The sequence below is a fragment of the Argiope bruennichi genome, chromosome X1 (genome assembly GCF_947563725.1).
Source record: "Argiope bruennichi chromosome X1, qqArgBrue1.1, whole genome shotgun sequence".
In the NCBI taxonomy this organism is placed as follows: domain Eukaryota; kingdom Metazoa; phylum Arthropoda; class Arachnida; order Araneae; family Araneidae; genus Argiope; species Argiope bruennichi.
This window is the reverse complement of record NC_079162.1, coordinates 132,962,297-132,982,228: the sequence shown is the minus strand read 5'-3', so window position 1 is coordinate 132,982,228 and position 19,932 is coordinate 132,962,297. Positions and strand designations below refer to the sequence as shown.

Below are 19,932 nucleotides of genomic sequence, written 5' to 3'. Positions count from 1 at the left end.
GCATGAAAAAGCTTCGATCTGCCGATTTGATTGTCGAGGTCCAGATCCGAAAATAATCGCAACAGATCGTAAAGCAAAGCCCTTTCAAATATTCCCGTCACTGTAACTCCACATACATATCCGAATTCCTCGAAAGAAAAGTAACATCTGAGAAGAATGTTTAAATGCTTCATTAGAAGAAATTCTTGAAAAATTACAAAATCAGGGGGTGAACCATGCACGGTATTTTTACGGAGGGATGGCTATCTCTTAAATACTAAGCATCTGATTTCAGTTTGCTAAATCAACTTCCTACATTAAATTGGGAAATATGAGTCTTTCTGTTCGACCTTACGAATCGAACCCCCTTCTCTACTTCAAATGTCAACATTCTGGACAGCAAAACATTGACCTGCACTCACTGTGCATAAATCAACCCTAATAGTGCTCAATTCTGCAGAAAAGTATGCAGATTGTAAAGGCTTACACATATTTCACTCTCGTAGCTCTTCACTTTGACAATTAAAAAATAAATAATAACATGAACAAAAAAACATATATCTAATCCATCCTGGGAATTAATCAGATCACAAACCCATGTACACTTTGGCTACGCTTCCACAGCTCAGGTCAAGGGTAAACAGATAAAGCCTCCCGACGTTTACTGATTACTTAAGTTTCTTCAAATTTATTTTATTGTATTCTACCCGTTGCTTTCAGTTTCTAAAAATAATGTGTAAATTTCTAGTAAATATGATTGTTGTGAGAACTTCTGTAATACTCAAAAACTCATTGTTTGCCAATCAGCACAACCTATCTTAATTTTTCAAATTCAAGTAGTGTAAGGAAACTAGGAAAAGTAAATGAATTTGCCAGTGTGAGTATGGCAGGGTTTTTTCCTATACCTAAAACAGATATACAATCTGATATTTATGTCAGATGTGCAAAATAGATCAGCCTTATTCATTTTCAGTTGCGAAAAACTCGATTTTTTCCCCGCTTTTTTAACATTTGGAGAATTGAGATAAATGGCGTGGTTTGTGATGTAACAATTATTACACCTTACAAAAGTTACAAAATCAATAAGAAAATATCAATGAAATAAATGCATTTGGAAATTCTTTCGCTAATGCGATATTTTACAGTCTGTTTCATTTATTCTTTCAGGGAAGAAATACGCAACCACATTTAACATCTGCCCTTGCAGAGCAAATATTAGCCAATGCTTGCGAAAACGAAAGCCAAAACGCAAAGAGGATGCGGTTGGGACTTAAACCTATAGCTGTAAGTTCTGTATATATCTATACTTATATAAAGCTCAATGTGTGTGTGTGTGTGTGTATGTGTGTGTGTGTTGGCGCTCTACAGACTAGACCGTTCGACCTACAGCTACCAAATTTGGCACATGCATACCTTGGAGATTGGGAATGTGCAGATGGGGTCCCTTTTTTTGAATTTTTAATTAGAATTTTAATTATTAATTCAAAACTAACTTTCCCGTTAAAAAAAAACTTTTCATTTCCACACCACCAAATGAGTAAGACTTCAGTTTTTTTTCCCCACGCTAAAGAGGATAGGCTTAACAAATTTTCGGCTACTTATTTCAAACGATTCTGTTTATTTTCTTAATGTTTGATACATTTAAAATTAGACATTGTTAATTAATCGATCTTTCAGATTCATTCTGAAGTACTTTTAAATAAAAATAAAACAGAATAAAGAAAATAAAAAATTTCTAATCTGCATAGCGTTAACTGGAGTAGAAAATTCACGTATTTGCGTTGCCATAATTGGCGGTGAAAATTCACGCATGCGCATTGTGTTCTGATAGTTGACAACTATTTTCAACGGATACGGACTTGGTTTTGATGGTTTAATATGTTTTCGACGGATTATTTCAAACGATGCTGTTTATTTTTTAAGTGTTTGATGCATTTAAGACTAAACATTGTTAATTAATCTATCTGCTCATGATGAATCTAAAAAAATTTTATTGAAAACTTCTTGATATATTATATAAATTAAGAAAAATATTCTTTAGTGCCCATTAGGTTTAAATACTCAGCGACTCTGTTTTCATTACTCATATTTAAAAAAAATGCTTCGTTTCAGTAAAACAATTTTATTACATTAATTGCAGTTTAATCATTTCCACTTTTATTTAAAGCATAAAATCTACGGGAGCTAACAGAAAATTAGAGAGGTACATATTACATTATGGCTGAAGACATTTATAATATTATGAGTGAATTATATGACTATTAAAATTTGAAGTTTTAAAATATTTTAATGAAGAAGTAATTAAAATGGGAGTTCCATAAAATATTTAATTATTAAAATTTTAACGTGCATTAAGATTGGCGAACCGGCTGGTCGCTAAAGGCTGCTAGTATATGCATATTGAACAATTTCATTTTGACACTCTTTACATGAAGATCGTATTTATTGGAATACTTTTCTGTCATATTAAATGATTTCACTTAAATTCCGAAATTTTTATACTAAAATATCTATTTCATCTTCAGTTACTTAACTAATTTGGATCTACATTTATTAACATACTAGCTGATGAAACTGGGCTTTGCCTGGGACAGTACTATTGAATATGTAAATTTTGAATACGTATAATCTTTTAACTTTTTATTAAAATAAGAATATCGAATGAAAAATCAAAATTACTGAACATTATGAATCTTCATAAAATTAAATCCCATTTTAATTCAAATAATTCAGTTCTCATGCTTGAGAAATATATTTTAATTTTCCACCCCTTAAAAGGCCATGAAAATTAGGTTGAAAGTTTTCAATTTTCTTTAATATTTTATTATTTAATTCGGAAGAACATCAGAAAAAATCGGATTGATCGATTGTTTAACATTATTTAATTTTCAATACATAAAACATTAAAAAAAGATATTTTCCTTTGTAACAATAGGTGAAATACTTTTTAAGCCTTGACTCAGACAGGAAAAATAGTTAAACGCATGCGCGAATATTTTTCACGTCATCAAAATCTTTGCCTCATTGACGTGGGAAAAGAATCAGTAGCCTTAACCGAATCAGTCGCCGTACGAAAAAAAGTAGAATGATGCGGGGCGCAAAAACTAATTTTTAATTAATAAAAAAATGAGCCATTCTATTAATTATCACGAAACTCTCTAGGAATCTTCCATGTGCCTCAATATATCTGTATACAAAATTTGAATAAAATCTATCCTTAAGTTTTTAGTCTATAAAGGACACACACAAACTAACATTGTCTTCTCGTAAGTTATATGAGCGTCTCTTAAGACTCTCCTTATTTCTTTTAATTTTACGATTTAAAAACTGGCATTAAATGTGCGCGGTAGATCTGCTAGTTTTTCAATACAATAGACATAATATATCTGTACAGTAAGTTGGATCAAAATGCATTGCATACAAGTAAAAATCTAGGCAAAAAAGAAGATTCTATAAACTTTTGGAACATTACATTATTATTGCACATCAATACAATCCAAATTATAAAATGAAGTAAAATGCAACAAATTCGTATTTACTAATTAATTATCAAAGAAGAAGCTTTCAAACAAGATTTTTTAATAAAGTTATTAAAGTTATAAAATACTTGGAATTAGAAGAAATATGTTCTTGATTGGATTAATTTTTAAAAATTTGGATTTGTTTTATAATTTTATATTTGCATAATATTTCTCACAAAATAACGTATTGTTTGATTACAATATAATATACCAAAAAGTGTTTCGAAACTTATTCATTTATAGATTCTTTTGTGCTAAAGGCATTTTCTAATGTCTTTCTATTTCAGGCTGAAATAGAAAGAACGTCTCGCAGTCCACCTAATGAAAACATTCTTCAATCCACTCTGCGTCATGGCAAATCCCAAGTTTCTAGTCTTCTGAATGGGAGTTCTCCAACTTATACTTCAGCTTACCGTTTAGTGCCAAATACGACCACTAATGGTCACACGAGTTCCATAACTAGTGTTAGTAATGGTAAGTATCAAAGCCCAAACCTGGTAGCGTAAAATATTTTGTAACAACAAGCGAACATGAAAATGTATAAAACTATGTTTTAGTATGGTGTCTTTCTTTATTCTTTAACATACACTGTATGATAAAAAAGTATCCAGATTTATACATCTTTTCAGATTTCTCCAGAAAGACTATATAAAGATGTAAAAAATATACTTGAACTCATACTTTTCACTAAATATTCGGTCACGAGACACTTAAGATCAACAAGAAATTTATAAACATGAAAAGGATTTGGACTTACCCAATTTCATAGAAAGCTGATAATGCACTGGAATCAGAGGTATATTGAATGCTAGCAAGGAGCTAGAGTGCCTTCATTGAAACCTTATGAATATGCAATACATATCATGAAGACTACTTCCATTTGTGGCCCTATTTACTATTTATTCAATTTTAAGCTGGCAAGCCATTAGCAGAAAAATTGTAGCGAAGCGACTATTAGCGTAAAGTACATTGATAATACTTGGGTACTGTACACAAACCATCTGTATGCAAACGTGCGTGAAAAAAGTGAATCGTATCTTTTTGAAAAAAGTATTAGATTAGAGAAATCTAATACTTTTAGTCTTTCTGAGAAAGTAGAAAATATTAGATTTACAATTGAAAACAAATAACATAGAAAAACACAGCAAGGTAGAGCCTTGCAAAGAAAAAAAATTACACTGCTAAAGGGCAAGTCTTGGTTATAGAAAGAGATTAAATGCAAAATTAAAACTAAAATACTTATAAAAAATTTTTAAAAAAAGACAAAAGCAAAACAAAAAAAAATCAGCAAAAAACAAAAAACAAATCAGCAAAAAACAAAAACAAAAAATCAACAAAAAACAAAAAAAATAATCAGCATAAATGAAAAATAGTGTTAAAAATATTTCATAAATTTGAATCCAGAAAAATTCGTAGAAAAGTCCATATACAGATTTAAAATGTCCAGGATAAGGCTAAGAAAAAATATCTCATTATGAAAATACATACATAAAAAACAGTATCATAAAAGAGAAGATCCTGAAAGTGTTACTCAGTCTCTAATGAAGAGATCAGATGGCCTTTTAAGATTCACTTTTAAAGAAAGTGGTCGTTCCAGTTGGAGATCCAGTGGTATCAGATATTGTAATAACTACGATGGGGCATTTCATGTTCGCAAAAGAGCTTCATGAGTAATCGGATCCTAGAGAGTCTATTAGCGAAAACTCTTTTCCCATCAGCCTTCTTAAATAGTTTCCAAGTTCGTAATTGGTTTTTCTTTAGAAGAAGAGCAGATTTTTTTTTTTCTTTTTTCACCTGAATCCCATCCCATTCGTCTCTCATTGATGAAAAGTTACATTAGTTCCCTCTCAGTCCTTTCGATTGGAACCTACGCTGTAGCGACGTTTTCATATTGTGGTAGAAGTTAGCATATCTTAAAATCTTTGTTCTGAAAGAAATAAAAAACAAACAGTGAAACTTAAGAAATAAACAGGGTGTTTCCCAAAAGTGGATCACTTATTTCTTAAATTTGAACATAAATGTTATGACATACTGATTTCTACAACAACTTGAAAACGCCGCTACTGCAGAATCACCGATCGCAAAGAGTTAAAGAAACTGCGTGGGACAGGAAGGTAGATTCGGATACTTTTTCTGGTAGTGTGTCTAAGTAAATTATCAGCAATTTCATTATCTTGATAACAATCATGCGCCTTTATTAAATTATTATTTTAACAATCATGCCAACAATCATGAATATTTTAATGTCTTTCGAATAAAATTTGTGTAGATTTCGAAATTAAGTCGGAGATCTTGCAGTATTTCAAGGCATGCAAACTTGATTCACTGTCGTTCCAAATATAGATTGGACTTGTCAGGTGGCTTGCTCTTTCAACTACATGATACAATTCTAAGAGTTCTTCCAAGAAGACTGTGTTCTTGTTGCTAGATTATGAATTATATGTGAATTCGTGGCATGTTTTCAAAAATACAGAAAGCATTGCATACACTCTAGTTTATTCTAGAGCCATTCATAAAAGTGATTAAATCAGTATACGGTTCAATATTGTTGCTTATTGTGATTCTATTCTTCAGGTCAAATTCAGTTGAAGGGATTCGCTGGATTTATTGTATTGTTCTGTGTTTCCTAGTCGAAATGTTTGTTAAGAAATTTATTGGCCTTTCCATGTCTGGCCATTCTGACAAAAGTCGTCTTTTGTGTGCTTCGATTTGATGAAGTCCAATGACTTAAAGAGCTGCTGTGCGAGTTGCACGATAACTTCTCGGGATGTTAAATAAAACTTTCTTCTGGAATGAGTTGAGAAGCCATTTTTGCCTCGATGTGAGATAATGCGCTGAGATTTCTGATCCATGAAAAACCATTCTTTCGAAGTCAGTAGAATAAAGTTAATACTAGAAATCTTTATTTAGTCTCAAAGGGGATCCAGCCTCTTAATTAAATTTTGATATGTGAGGGATATTACAATTTTTAAATTCTGGAGATACACAGCCCGGATTAATTTTTCGTCATTTTGAGATATCCTAGATATTTAAAAGAATTTTCTCTCTTTGTTATTTATTCTTCTCGTTTTATTATAGGACCTCTCCTTAATTTATTCAAGAGAACATGTGACAATATTTCGATAGCTACTGTTACATTATGCAATTCTTGAAAATCAAAAAGATTTACCGAGCTTCAGTTTTGTGGTTTTCCCTCATGAGAATGGTGATTATGAAGTCGTCCGCAAGAGCCTGTACGCATACTTATGATGGTCATTCTTCAGACAGGATTCGTCCATGAAAAGATTCTAAAATTCTGGGATTTTGTAAGAACTTTGTGCAAACCTTGTCATTGTTGCCAGGAAACGGCTCCTTGAACTGTTTCCATGATGATTTGCCGTGCTGTCTTTTAGAACGTCCGTAGTGTTTGTGTTAAAATTTATGTTGCCGAAGCATTTTCCGATTGACGCATATTGAAGGTGATCGAAGGCATTTTGGATGTCCAAAGAAAGGGGGGCGGGGGTTGTAGATTTTGTTATTTCTTAAATTACCGGTATGTATTGAAGACGTAAACGCGCTACGGTTTTGTTCCTGTTTTCTGGGGGTAATGCTCAGCTAAATGGCTAGTTATTACTGTTCCAGCACCGCCAGCGATCTGTCTGTGTACACAACTACTATCAATGTATTTCCTGCTATTGATCCCTTCAACTGCATTTTGGCACTAATGGCTTGCCTTTTTAATATAAGATACGCCCATCGGGCCTACATAGATGCAAAATCCTAATTCAAATACATTCCAGATGACTAGGTATTCTCTGCCCTAATCTTGAAAAATAGATCCAATGAAGAAAAAAAATCTCCTAAAACTGTCGTTTCATTGATTAAAGTCAGTGATTCATTGTTTTCGTTTAATATCAGTAGTCAATAGTAGTATGGATTATTTCAAGATCCTTGCTTCTTTCAGAAGTTGAAAAATCCTTCATCCCCAATATCCTTCTGTTTCCTATTCGCACTTAAATCTGCATTTATTTGCGCATATTCATCACTTTTGTAAACCACAATTTTATTACCACTATAAGGGAGCGTGAACAGAAGAAGTCACATTAAAGTTTGAAATATTCCAATGCTTTTGCATTGCATTAACTTGCAGAATTTTACTGTTTACAAGAGATATAAAGCATTTCCGACCAAATTCGATCTAAAGCTAATCATACAGTTAGAAAACGGAAAAACTTATGGTTTTTAGAAATATTCAAATATACAAATGACATTTTAAAAATTGCTTTCGCATGCATTGATCAAGAGGTTCTCTGTCAAATCTGAGTCAAAATCTTTAATATTTTTTTCCAAAATCCATAAGAAGAATCATATGTGTCAATATAAAATTTCATATTTTACAAAAGCGTTTATTATATTTATTAAGGAAACATTATTTCCAAATTCTAATCATACATCCATATGCGAGTTTTCTTAGATTTTTTCCTGTAGATTTAATTCTAGGCTCATGCCGATAAGCCTGCATATAGCTCTAGAGCGATAATGTTCGTATAAATATTACTGTTTGCAAACAAAGGTTTGTCTCTGTCATGGATTTATTGTTATTTTTCTTCTAGGACCAACTGACCTCAGTATGAAGAAAAGTACAAGCAACCAGTTGGGCAGCCCAGTGAAACATTCCCTAAATCCAAGTGAAGTTATTGCAGTTAAACAATTAATCGCTGGTTACAGGGAATCAGCTGCATTTTTGCTGCGCTCTGCCGATGAGCTAGAGCAGCTTTTGTTGCAACAAAACTGAACATTCCAATCAGCAATTCTGCACTTTTCAAGGCAACGGTGGCCTTCAAGTACTATTTTTGTTCATGTGGTAGATAAGCTGAATTTGTATCTTTTGAAGTGGAACTCAGTGGCTGAATTACAATCTCATGCCTTCAAGGAATTTTAAAGATCAAATCATATTCTTTCCATAATCAATCGTATTTTCTAAATCCACATTTTGAAGTCTAGATCTGTTCTTAATTTTGAGCGCAGTCAAATGTTTGCTCTAGACACATTTTAAAGATATTTTCATTTGAAAATTCAAAACATTTCAATCATCGAAAGAAGATTGTATTCTTTTTAACTTATTTTTGTTATGCAAAAATTGAGTTGAATAATAATAATTTTCTAAATAGAAAAAAAATAATAATGTGGATTTCCTAAAAAATTATATAAATATTTTTAATAGATTATAACATGGATTAATAACGGACTTTTTGTATTTTTTACCTTCATTTTATTAGATTTATAATATAGTTGTCTGTAAGATCTCGAAATTCGTGTTATTGAAAGATGCGACACAACTTTGAGTAAAGACTGATAAATCAAATGCCGTGGTCTATGGATAAGAAATATCATTTGTACTATTTTAAGTCAACAAGCAGAACGACTGCATAAAAAATACTTTCATGATATATTTCCTTAAGTAAGTAATTAAAGAAAATTACCAACTAGTAAAAAAATTGAAATGTATTGTTTATATTCTTTTTTACTAAGGTAATTTTCAAATTCCTGGATTTGGTCATAGCGTCTTGTCTTTTGATCAAATATACATTTTGCATCGCAGTAATAGATACTTCAATTCGCTTGAACTGTTATTTGCTTTATTTATTTTTATTACGAAAAAGTTCTCTTTCTGAGAAGGATTTTCATATCATTTTGTATATTTAAGAATTATTGTGGTGTTAATTTGGTCAGAAAAATGGATGATTTTTGACTTGCTCATCTGATGAAGCATCTCATTACTATTTATTTCTCTTGTATCATGTGTGAAGACATTCCATTGAGCTATTAAATATGAAATCTGCCACTGAGATTGAAATGAAATCCACTAATAAATGATACATCGAGGTTGTAAATTTGAGATTCATGTCGCTTCTGACCAAATCTCCTGCTATTTTTGGCCATTAATTTTTCGGCCATCGTTTTTGTATTTAATTATTGGTGTCCAGTGGTTTAACCAAGTATTACTTTTCTATGCCTTTATTGAGACTCTATTTTATTAAAAGGGTTCATAAATGAAGGTCCCACAGCCATACATTGTCGGCAAATATCCTTCTTTATAGACGTGTTTGTAGTGTTTAGCTTTCATCGTTTCACGACCATTCTGTCACAAAACCACACCTTTCATAAACCATTACCCTTTTCCAGAATATATCACTTTAACACTTTTGAAATTTGGCACCAATACTCACAATTTTATACATATTTTGCTATAAGGAGGGGTGAAAATTGTATTAGAACTTACAGCACTCAGAACAAAGTTTTTAACTATAAATACATAGTATTCCTGAAATATAGTTAAGTGCTTTTAATCTAATTAGAAATAACACCAGATTACTATTGTGGCTAAACAAAGAAAAGATTAGCGGAGAATCAACTATCCTTCTTACAAATCAGTAAACAAGTAATTTTTATAACGTATTTGATAACTAACTTTGAGAAACTTTTTTCTTCACTACTGAAAACCAACTCATCACATCGTAGTTGTTAGTTATTTCGTGAGCTTCCTGAAGGCTATAAATTAAATATACAACAACTTTCAAGATTTTTAAAAACAAATTCAAGTATGCGATATGTTTTATTTAGATTAATAGCATTCAATGATATTCGAAATATTTTTCTATTTTGAATAAATCCTCTAGTTTAAAAATACAGCGAAATCTAGAATTTGACAAACTTTGCATAATTATGCAATTCACCTTGAGGTACTAAAACGTATGAAATATACTGATAACTATCTTCAAAATTATACTGTTTACTTAGTAATTTTGGACCTATACGCAGAATTTAGATTCTTAAAAATAATGGGAGGAAACGAATATCATTGTACATAATTTATTTAAATTTAAAAATATTGATAATTGCTGCCTAACTGCTAAAAAGTAGTATTTCTAATAAGTGCTAATTTTTATTTAAAAAAAAAGAAGAAACAGCAATCCACAATTCTGTGATATTCCTTGAAACGAAGTTAGTACTTACTGACTCTGCCTTGTTTGGACAGGAAACCGTAAATCCATATGCTATATTTAAGAATGTTTACAAGGGAAATAGAAACACTGAAATTGCATTAATTAAACGGCCTCAACAATTTCATAACTACCGTATTTAGTTCAAAACTAATATAAATATATCGATTTAAAAAATGAAATAAATGAAGTTTGGCAGTTTATTTCTTGGGCAATGAATATTCATTTTGTTCTTACAGTCAAACCATTTTTTAAATAAATTCTTTTTCATTGTTTTTTGGAATGAAAAATGAATGTAATGAATTTTTGTTTGAAAACGACTGTTAAATGAAGTATGTTAAAAACAGATTTCCTATTTTCTGCTGTTCTCTCCATTGTATGATTTTCATATTTCATCTTTGAGCCAAGCCACTGAGGCGTTTCGATTGAGTATTTTCACATTCATGTCCAGTAAATGTTGCCAGCTAATGAGTGTTTCATATTCAACTTCCGTTTTTAAATGTTGTTATTAATATTGTATATACAAAGTTAAACAAGGGAATATGCGCCTTTCGATGTCGTGGTTGGATTTAAATAGCATTTGCACTTTTTTAAAATATTGCTCGCGAATCGTTTTAAAATATTGACACAATATTATTTGGTCAAAAAGAAAATGGAATAACGTTTCTGTACCTTTTGATGATTACACATTTCTGCTCTAGTCTTCACTTAAAATGAATCTTTTATGAAATGCACCTTCTTTATCATCGCTTATCTGTACATAAATAAGGAAACTGATGTGCTCTAGTTGATTATTGGATATGTGCAATTTGTAATTCTTATTTTTTGTTTTCAAGATTCACCTGTGCTATTTATTCCCATTCACAAGAAATGGGATCCATTTTATTTGAAGTCGAGCTTGTATTTTATATAAAATGTGGATTTGAATTAATGAAATATATTCATTCTCTAGTGCAGAACTCTAAACAGGCAGAAATTTTCTGAGCTTCACAAACTAGCTAGCGCCGAATGAAAAAAAAAAAAAGTTTTATTTGTTTCTTTTTAACAGGACAAAAATATCACGTGGTTCTGACGAGTTGGCAAGTGTGACGAATCTGTTTTGGTAAGTTAGGAGACGGGCTTGAATCAAAGCTTTTCATGTCTAGCTACATTTTGATACATCATAATACGCAACTGAAGACATATTATTAACGAGAAGCGAGAAAAAATGCGCTGGTTTTATCACAGTCGTATTTATTGCAATTCTTTTATTTGCTCCCGACCCGATCTCATCTTCTTTTCTTTCCCTTCAATGTGTGAAATCGAAGGCCAGATGTCAACTCGTTAGAACTTCGCAATAATCATTTTTGAGAATCTAGAAAATAAAGTGCGTAAACTGCGTGTGAGATTCGCTTTCAATTTTATCGTGAATTCTTAAGAAGGCAATGGTGTATTCTTAATGTCTTAGGAAGTGCTTAAGAAGTTAAAAGTACACCATGTTTTTCGTATGCACTAAAACTGGTTTATTTTTATTTGATGTCATCAATTTCACAAATGCATTAGATATTACTTAATGGATTTATTTATTATTTTTTATAAACAAAAAACTAAACTTTCATTTAAAAAATCAGTTAAAGTGATTCTTTATTTTTAATGGGCTAACGGTTGCAACACTTTTTATGAAGTTTCACTCAAACCTTTCAACAAAGGCTGTAAATTAATTTAGATTTTGTAAATTTTTACAAATCAAAATAATTTCTATATTTCTAAAATAATAATCCTTTTGAATTACTTAGATTTAGGGATATATATTCTAGTTCAGTTAAAATGCGTTAAATTTATACTCTAAGTATTGTAATTATTGAATGGAAAAGAGCCCAAAGGTTAAAACGAAGATCGTAAGTTCTGCGCACATATTGTCTTTGCACGTTTACTAGAACTGCTCTCATGTAGTTCCAAATCTAACTTTTTTCACTTTGAGATAGAAATCTCGCATGCCTTTCAAACTGGTCAATTTAACTATTCCTAATCTTTATATTGTTATTCTCATACTTTATTATGTTCTTAAAAGCCAGATGATTCCTTTGTAGGAATCTCTTTGTTGAGTGTATGTGTTACCATCTTCTTCATTTAAGACGATGGCATGTTTGTTATTCTGAAAATTTGCTTCGAAAATGGAAATTATTTGGATGTTTGGTGTCAGGAGCCAAGATGCTTTCTGGCCAAGGCAAGAAATAGATATTTAAGACGGAAAGAAGATATTTATGGTAGTTCTGGGGGGGAGAGAACAATTTTCTGATTTTCTTTCTGTATAACAATCAAAAATCATTTCATTTCGTACTTTTAATAATTAAACAACAAAAAAATGCAATCATTTTCAAGAAAATGTTACGGACGTACCTTGTGTTGTGAGAAGACACAAACTAGCCTAAAGATGAAAGGGCTGCAAGAAGAATATTTCGAAGTACAACGAAAAGCACCTTTCATCGAAAAATATAATTGATTGCTTTTGCAATAAGCAAAGCTTGTGTTCAGTGCTGAGAAGCATAATTTTCCATTATAGTTTAGTGAATTCATAATTGCTAACATTGCTTATACTTTTTAACTTTTCTACGGGACCATGTTCTTTATTTTTCAATACTATCTCAATCAGATGGTAACATATTCACTAAGTATATCTTGTAGGTGTTGTCATTGCAAATGTTTTGTTAGTTAATTTATATCTAAGTTGTATTTATTTGGATTGTTTTTGAAAGTGTATTATCATATATATGTGCTTTTTTTGTTTAAATTTTTTTTTGTATCGGCCATTAATTTACTAGCAATCTGTAAGAATTTGTGAATATAAAACCTTAACTCCTGGTTTTAAACCTAAAATTGCTTAAAAAATGAACTTATTTTGTATTTCGATGGTGAAGTATCAGTTGAATGCTTCTTTTCCATTTTTTAAATATTTTTCCAGCGAATTATTCCTGTGATGGTGTGTAAAAACTGTTATGTTATATATCAGAAGAGGCAGTGCCACGAGTATCCAAGTCTTAAGACGAAGCTATAAAATTATTAATTTGCTATTGTAATGACTCAGATTTTAAGAGGTAAATGTTTATATTACGATTATTATTTATGGTTTTAAAAGGTAAAACTGGTTTTCTTTCAATGGTATTAGATTAACAAATCGCGCGCCATATCAGGCCTGTATATTTAATAGCTGACATTTGACTTAGCGTTTTTGTGGTGCTACCTCTCTGATTTACATTTTCATTCCATTTTTTAACAGTAATGACTTTTGATGTTTCTTTTTGCTTAATAAAGGAAATGAATGTTGAAATCAATGTTTTCAAATTTATTTAAAACTAAAAATAGTTAAGATAATGACTACTCTGAAATCTAACTTCCTGTAATAATCAAAATAAAGCTATGCGGAGAAGCATTTACTCAAGATAAAGAATAAAAGTAGCTTACAGTTAGGGATTGCAAAATCGAATCAAAATTTCAATACCGGTATTCGGTATTTTTTTAGATCTTGGTACCGGTTTTAATACCGGTAGTAGAAATTTTATAAAAAGAACGAAAACACAGGTGTTTCTTTGTTTTATTTGCCAGTTTTATTAGACAGTGTAAATATCACAAAAAATAATTTGTAACTTATAAATTATAACAGTATATAAAGAATCACAAAAAAGTAAAGGAACATCTTATTTATTTAAATCACAAAAAAGTGTCAATATCACTATTCAGTCTGTGGTACTATTACAAATTTTTAAATGTGATCTTAAAAAACATAAGGCATCCATTGTACTGTCATTAAGCCTGAAAAGTAATTTTGTGTAAAAATGACCAGCTGTCGAAACCGCTGTTTCAGCATCTACGCTAGTTGATAGTACTGCTAGCAATGCGTGATATACTTTTTCCAAGTATTTACTTCTAAATCCCTCGTCTTCAAATAAATCGATTTTCCGTCGGATGGGTTTGGATATAGCTGATTTCTGTATTTTATTTTGGTTAGTTGAATTTTTTTTTTATTTATCGCTAATTCTAATTTTTGTTCAAGAGACAATTCCTTTTAACTATCGACATCAGTGTCATCATAATCTTCGATAACTGAACCGAATTCTTCTGAATGTGGATAGGTTTGTGGGTAAAAAATTTTAAGAAAATTTACTATAAACTTAATCAGAATTGAATTGGTTATTTTCTTTTCCTCTTTTTCATTTTCATTTTTAAAATCATTATTATTATGTAAATACTATAAGACATTTTCTATTTCGGTATGCCTTTCTTCTGTGCGATTTTTCAATGCAATATAAAATGTTTCAGATAGTGATGTGTGCTGTTCTTTCAGTGATTGCACCATGAAATTTATTGTTGCATTAGCTGTTAATAAATTAGAATCTCTCCGACATATTGCCTCCATAGTCAGTTTTATTGGAAGTAGAGTTGATACAGTTCTGGATATTAAGTCGAATTCACTATCTGAAAAATTAATTTACAGGTTTAAGTCGATTATTGATTTCTCAGTTTCAAAAATCTTTCCATCATTTGGAGTAAACTGTTTAAACATGTTTTAGAATCTAATATTAACATATATTCTGTCTTATTTTCAGTTAGTATATATATTAGTAATATGTCTTTTTTTATAGGGGAACGTTTAAATATCTTCACAATTTTTCGAACTTTATAAATTATAGGAAGCAATTCTTGATGGGTTAATATTTCATCCTCATTAGCAATATCTTCTTCAACAATTACATTCTCATTATCATCATTGTCATTATCACTCTCACTCTTACTCTCTTCAAAGTTGAAATCCGAAGTTTCTATATCCATAGTATTTAAATTCTTCTGTTCTTTATTTTTTTGGTATAATACTCCTATAATCTCCAATAATCTATTACTCCTAATTGAATTCCATGAGCATAGCACAATTGCTGATTTGCACCAATCAACTGTTGCTCCATCAGTCGTTATGGATACAATATCTTCTTTCAGGGATAATCCATGTTTCGCTCATTTAGATTTAAGCAATTAATTAGGCCATTAATTATCTAATTAATTTCGCCCGTTAGGGAGACGTAAAAACAAAAACGTATACTATTTTGCTATTTGGCGATCCCTGAACATAGAGTGGAGACAATTTTAAAAATTTCTAGTAAATACCGAAAAAACGGTATTTAAACTTGTAAATACCGGTATTACAAAATTGTACATATGGCTCAAAATACCGGTGTTCGGTATACCAGCATTGCAATCCATACTTCCAGTATATAGTGCAGGAATTGAGATTAGATTCTTCACAGCTATAGCTCTGCATTTCTTTACGTGGAATTAGAAAATCGAATGGTATCTCGGGCATTTCTGTATGCTGATTCTGATAAGAATACATCTGACTCCTTCTTAGTATTTAAAAATAGTCAATATTTCGCAGAAATATTGCAGAATGCACAACATTTGGAGTAAATTTTAATATATTCAATTTGACCATCTACAAATGAAAAAAAGGGCGATTGCTATGATTATGAAAAATCCTAAATTTAGATATAATTTATCTTCGTCTTAAGAATCTTAAACTTCTGTAAAAGAATATTGACGATTAAAATTTTAATTTATTGTAATGATGCCATATTGTTTACTTGAAACAATAAAAATATTCCGAGTGTTGAGTTAAAAGATTTAGATTAATAAAATTGCAATTTTAGTTTGTTTTTAAACGAATCATGATGTCTGATAAATGAATACGCAAGGAATCCAAACTATAATACTCAATTATGCTTGGGCGTACTACCTGTTGATAATATTCCTGTGTTAATAGAGTTTCCTTATTTTCAAAGTCAGAGAATAAATTTGTAAGAAAGGATGAAAATGTATCCGCTTTATACCTGAAATTTTTCCTGTGGCATTATAAAGTTCCAGAAATGATAGTTCGAAATGTGATTTCATGGAATAAAAACACGCTACCCAACAATGACAGACTTCCGATGAGCATATGCCTAGGGACGCTAGGCTGAAAGTGGACCAAAATAAGTTAAAGAAAACTATATTTCCCTTTTTGCTGAATAAATAAGTTTGCAAAAAATACAAATGAAGGAATTATAAAATATTTGGATAATATTAATAATTAATCAAATATAATTGGGCAGGTTCCTACTAGTTTCATTACGTTCACTTTTTTATTAGAATATTTATAAACACCGAATATTTGCTTCATGAACATTGGTGTACAAACGTAGAGGCCAAACAGTCTGAAGTAATAATAAATAAAAACAGATACATTCTCACAGAGTTAATAAGATAAAAATATTAACCTCAAATAATAGCATTAAAAATGCGTTAAATTATGAAACTGAATTCACCTTTTTATTAAAATAAAGGCCCACATAATGTGCATTGCTTATGGTCTTAAAATAAAGAGGGATTATCATTAAAGTCCCACTTTGAAATGGTCATAAAAGGCAAACTACTGGACCAAATGTTATCAAACTTGGCAATAGTTTAAAGGGGGTCATGGGAATTTCTTTTCTGCCAAAAAAAGTTCAAAAACTCCCCGCCAGGGGGTAAAATGTCGCTGCATGAAATATGTTTAATTATTGTGGGGTGCGCTATTTGAATAAGCCTACTTAAAGCACTGCGTAGTAGAAAAGTCAGAAACTCATGCGGCAGTTTCGAAAGTTATACAATACGAAAAAATTGTCAGCCGCAACACTGTAAATCGACAGCAATTTAATGAAGCATGCATGTGTGAATGTTATGTAAACTATACAATATGGAAAATGTCAGTCGTCAAACTGCATATCAACAACGATTTAGAAAGAAATGTATGTATGAATGTTACGAAAAGATCTCACTCACTCTCATTTATTCCTTCGCGATTCCCATAAATGTTGTGTTTCGAAATATGTCCGAAATCCGTAATTAATTGTCATTATTTTCAGTCTCGAAACTTAATTTGAACATCTTGTGGACCAACTTCCTAAACCTTTTATTGTACTTGCCAATTTCAACGAATATAATACTTTGCGGGGTTCGGATAATACTCTTGGGCGACAGATCGAGCAATTTATAACTGATTCTGTCTGCTCAATGACAATGAGAAAACATACTTCCATGAACTCACGCGTAGCTTCCACGGTCTTGATCTGGTTATATGTTGACCTGAATGACGGCCGTTGATAAACTTTGACATTTGTGATAACCTTTGTAAGAGCGATCATTTCCCTATTATTGTCTCCGAGACTGATAGTGACGGTGCGACTCGCTGTCCTTCACATTTCCTATTCCGGAGGGCAGACTTCACTACTTTTTCGTAGGTGGCGGATATCACTAAAAGTATGTGATTAACACATTGCATACATTTCGGAAGCGGTACGATATGTGATTAATACAGTAATAAAAGCCGCTAATGACATAATTTCGAAGACTTCCCCATATCTAAAAAAATGATAGACGGTGGTGGAATAAAGCCTGTTGTGACTGTCTTAAGAACCAAAAACGGAACATATTTCGAAAATATCATTACGACAGAGAACTTGGTCGCTTTTAAAAGAACCCAAACTGCTAGTTCATCGTAGTCGGAGGGTTCGGATATTCTCTGTTCCATCCATTATATCCTCTACTTATAGTAAACTTTAGTGGACAAAGGTAAAGGCTGCTAATCGGATTTATCGTGAAGTTTCCATTCATGTTTTAAAAATAGTAAACTTCATACATTCCATCCAATAGATATATTCTCGGAAGATATATAGCTAATACTCTCGGACTAGAATTCTCACAACTTTCCACAACTAATTCGTATAGTTCTGCATTTTGGCAATTAATAATCCTGCGGAACTGTTGCCTTGGTGTTTTAATGCCCGAAGTACCATTTCATATAACTGTAAATTTAGGATGTTTGAACTGGAAATGGCCTTGTCTCAGTCCCATGATACCTGAAATGTTATTAGCCCTGGGCCAGATGGAATCACATATAACATGCTTCCTCATTTGAATAACACTTTCCTTTCCAATCTGTTACTACTAAACAACAGAATCTGGACTGAGCAAAAGTACCTTTCAAAATAGCTTCGAGCTATTGTGATTCCAGGTTTAAAATTCGGTAAAGAACCATCTATTCCTCTGAACTACAGATCGATTGTTCCTATAAATTGCCTTTGCAAAACCTTAGATGGCATTTTCAATGCTCGTCTAATATTCAAATTAGAGAAACATGGAAGCATCTCCTCGTTGCAGAGTGGTTACCGTAGAAGTCTGTGTATTCTTGATAACCCTTAACTTGGGAGCTGGAACTTTAGGACTTAACTGGGGAGGTGCGGTCTATGAGACCACATTTCATTTGCACTCATATTAAATTTTCTAATGAATGTATTAGTATGAAAAACTGCCAATATATTTTGCAGATATTTTTCTTCGTATATAGATATATTTTAGAAATTTTTCAAAATATATTATCATTGAAAAAAGTAAATGCATTGGAACATACATTTTCTTCTCAAATTACATGTTACAATAAATAATATTCTTGAAGAAACATATTACATTTTACGTTTTAAATCATATTTATTTTTACAGTATATGAAGGTATATAGAAGACAATGTAATGTAAAATTCAACAATTATATATATAAAAAAATGACAATGGGTAAAATTGGTCCTTTTTTTTATCGGTTTGTAAGACATGCATAGCACGGTTTTCTAGGGCATTTTAAACATACAAGTTAAGAATTAGTATAAAAATCAACCTATAAATTCTGTATATATTTCTCTTGGTATATTAACATATTTTATAAATTTTTCAAAATACATTATGACTAGAAAATTAATTATGTTTGAACATACATATCAGAATCAGTTGAATGCGAACTTTCATCGAAAAACTCTTCTGTACAATTATCCTTATCACTAAAATCACTTTCTGCTTCTTTTAAAAGTGTCTGGAGCACTGCTTCATAATAGGATCAGTAATTTGGATGATATTTCGGGACTCAAGTTCTGCGCCATCTGCTAAGCCTTGTTTATCGCTGGGACACTAACAGAGAGGTGCGGTCTTAGAGACCACTCTCAAAAAAATAACTGAATTATTTTAAAAAGCATCCGCTGAAATCAGTTGAAAAATTGCACGCGTATTGAAGGTCACAAAACAGGAAGCTAAGGGTCAATCTCTTCAATTGAGCTAAAAATAGAATAGGGGTGACCGAAAATCCATCACTAGCGGTCTCACAGACTGCACGTACCCAGTTAAGGGATAACCCTGTTTTATTGGAAATTCAAATACGCAACGCATTTGTTAAGAGGAACCATCTTGTCTCCATATTGTTTGACATAGAAAAAGAGTATATCGTTCTTGAAGCTATGACGTACTTTAAACACTTTTTAAATTTGGTTTTAGGGGATATTTGCTCATATTTTTACTAAACTTTTTATTACATCGCACTTTTAGAATTTGTGTAGAAATTTTATTATTCTGAATCTTTTATTCA

General features: G+C 31.3%; 1 protein-coding gene across 1 annotated transcript in view; it reads left to right on the top strand.

The window, feature by feature from the left end:
* LOC129959026 (nucleolar protein 4-like) overlaps positions 1 to 8,547 on the top strand; it is a 150,420-nt gene extending 141,873 nt beyond the window's left edge. The window contains exons 8-10 of the mRNA XM_056071795.1: positions 1,147 to 1,263; positions 3,788 to 3,974; positions 8,093 to 8,547. Of these exons, the coding sequence (XP_055927770.1) occupies positions 1,147 to 1,263; positions 3,788 to 3,974; positions 8,093 to 8,274 (486 nt within the window). The 3' untranslated portion in view covers positions 8,275 to 8,547. The remainder of the gene's footprint in view (positions 1 to 1,146; positions 1,264 to 3,787; positions 3,975 to 8,092) is intronic.
* The last annotated feature ends 11,385 nt before the right edge of the window (positions 8,548 to 19,932 follow it).